The sequence below is a fragment of the Triticum dicoccoides genome, chromosome 4B (genome assembly GCF_002162155.2).
Source record: "Triticum dicoccoides isolate Atlit2015 ecotype Zavitan chromosome 4B, WEW_v2.0, whole genome shotgun sequence".
NCBI classification, from domain to species: Eukaryota; Viridiplantae; Streptophyta; class Magnoliopsida; order Poales; family Poaceae; genus Triticum; species Triticum dicoccoides.
Window position 1 is genome coordinate 556,049,530 of NC_041387.1, and position 2,580 is coordinate 556,052,109.

Genomic DNA, 2,580 nt, shown 5'->3' on the forward strand with positions numbered 1-2,580 from the left:
GAAATTTTACACACATACACCTCACATCTTTGTTTACTTGTATAATTTTTTCAGTTTTTTTTTGGATTTTTCAAAAATTCAGCCCTCATGGGGGCCGAGATCCAAAACGCCTCAAATCGTGGCCTAGAAAGTAGCCAGGCCAATCAGTGTGTCTCCCGCAGCCTATCGACTAGATAGTGGTGGAGTGTGTGATAGGGAGCAGAGGAATTTCCCATCACATGTTTGTTTGCTGTACTGCGAGCTGTTCTTTTCCGGCTATCCAAATTCAGTTTGGGCACCCACCACGAGTGACTCTGACGAGTGAGCCGAGCCTAGCGCACGCCATTCATGGCAACGACAAAATCCTACTCCATATAATCAGCAATGACGTCAATCCTCAAGCTCCGTTCACTGTCGAGCTGTATATATGTCCAATACTCCAATTCCGAGGAGCAGCCTAGCTAGATTGGTTGATTCGTGTTAAACAATCAGGTGCTCTCTTCCGAAAGTTCACCGATTACGTGGCCTCGACCTCGTTGCTCTCCGCACCGGCGGCAAGCATGCAGCGGCAAGAGGAGTCCGGCGAGGACATCGTGATCGTGGGCGCCGGGCTCGCCGGCCTCGCCGCCGCACTCGGGCTGCACAGGAAAGGGGTGAGGAGCGTGGTGCTGGAGTCGTCCCCGTCGCTCCGGGCCTCGGGGTTCGCCTTCGCCACGTGGCCCAACGCCTTCCGCGCGCTCGACGCCCTCGGCGTCGGCGACCAGATCAGGAAGCTCCACCTGCACATCCAAGGGCTGCGCGTCATGTCGGCGTCCACGGGAGAGATAGCGAAGGAGGTGGACTTCAGGGACGAGTTCAGCTGCGTCAGGCGCGACGTGCTGCTGCAGGTCCTGGCGGCGGAGCTGCCGACGGGCACCATCCGCTACTCCTCCAAGATCGTCTCCATCGACGAGCACGGCGACGGTGCCAAGACCCTCCACCTCGCCGACGGCTCGACTCTCCGGGCGAAGGTGCTGGTCGGATGCGACGGGATCAACTCCATGGTGGGCAGATGGCTGGGGCTCGCCAAGCCGTCGCACTCCGGGCGCTCCGCCACGCGGGGCCTCGCGCGTTACCCCGACGGCCACGGCTTCCCGCCCAAGTTCTTGCAGCTCTTTGGCAACGGCTTCCGCTTCGGCTTCGTCCCCTGCAACGACACCGACGTCTACTGGTTCTACACATGGTCTCCCTCCGAAGACGGTCAGTCTAGCTAGCTACTCTCTGCATCCATGGCGACTGCGATCCACGGATGTCCATTTACCGTCTCGCCTTGACTGACGTGCAGATGATGATGGTGCCGAGGAGAGCGGTACCAAGATGAAGCAGTACGTGCTGACGAAGCTGAGGAGCTCCAAGGTGCCCGCGGAGGCGCTGGAATTGGTGGAGAGGAGCGACGACGCGCCCGCCACGCCGCTGCGGTTCCGGCCGCCGCTCTCGCTCGTGTTCGCGGGCATCAGCAAGGGGAACGTGTGCGTGGCCGGCGACGCGCTGCACCCGATGACGCCGGACCTGGGCCAGGGCGGCTGCGCGGCGCTGGAGGACGGCGTCGTACTGGCCAGATGCCTCGGAGAGGCCATCCTCCGTGGCGATGGCGACGGAGCGACAGGCGGCACAGATGAGAAGGAGAGGATCGAGTCGGGCCTGCGCAGGTTTGCGGGGATACGGCGGTGGAGGAGCATCGAGCTAATCGGAACGGCCTACGCTGTCGGCTTCGTGCAGCAGAGTGGTAATAGGATCATCAGCTTTCTGCGGGAGAAAGTGCTGGCCGGAGTGCTCGCGGGAAGGCTCCTCAAAATGTCAGACTACAACTGCGGGACCCTGTCAAGCTAGGGAGTAGTACATTTGAGGCAACCAAAAGAGCATAGGAAACTAGTTTTCCTTAAACCCGATTTCTGGTGTAACAACCTAAAACATTGTTTGGATCCTCTAACTAACTCGTGGATATACTAAACTGGGTCTTCCAAAAACCCAAAAAACCAGTTTATACAAAAACGACTAATAGACGTTTTTGTACAAACGCGTTTTCTATATGCATCAGGAGATCAGCGAAGTCCGACGCGCTGATCATGGTAACCTCCGCCGGCCGCAACAGCAGCTTGACAAAGCCAAAAGACGTCGTTGCCGATCTCGGCCAAGCAGCCGGAGCATGCAGGTTGCGATGCTCCACCTAGACCAGCGCCTCAATGGCGGATGCAGACTTGGGCTGGCTGCCGTTGTGTCCATCGGCCGTTTCACAGCCACCGTCGCCGTCCATATGCTCCAGCTTCTACGTCGTCGTCACGCCTCCCTAGCATGTGTGTTGTGCTCTGTTGTTACCGGCCAATCGATCCAGCAGCTAGCTAGATGCTACATGCATGCCCGGCTTGAGAATCAATCAAGGTGCTTTACGTCGTGTACTCGTGTCTTGCCGTATGTGAGTTGCATGTACGTGCTTCTTTGATGGGAACCTGAGCCAACATGCATGACACCGGCGAACGAAGCCGAGCACGATCAGGCGAGCAGCGCGATTACCCTGGCGGCCTCGGCGATGGCCTCGCGAGAGAGCAGTTTACGGTGTGGTTG

The 2,580-nt window shown here is 58.3% G+C and overlaps 1 protein-coding gene across 1 annotated transcript; it reads left to right on the forward strand.

Moving 5' to 3' along the window:
• The first annotated feature begins 259 nt into the window (after window positions 1–259).
• LOC119291436 (monooxygenase 2-like) lies at window positions 260–1,952 on the forward strand. Its single transcript, XM_037570194.1, has 2 exons — window positions 260–1,218; window positions 1,304–1,952. Exons 1-2 carry the CDS (start codon window positions 540–542, stop codon window positions 1,846–1,848), a joined length of 1,224 nt encoding a protein of 407 aa, XP_037426091.1. The 5' UTR covers window positions 260–539; the 3' UTR covers window positions 1,849–1,952.
• Window positions 1,953–2,580: the final 628 nt, after the last annotated feature.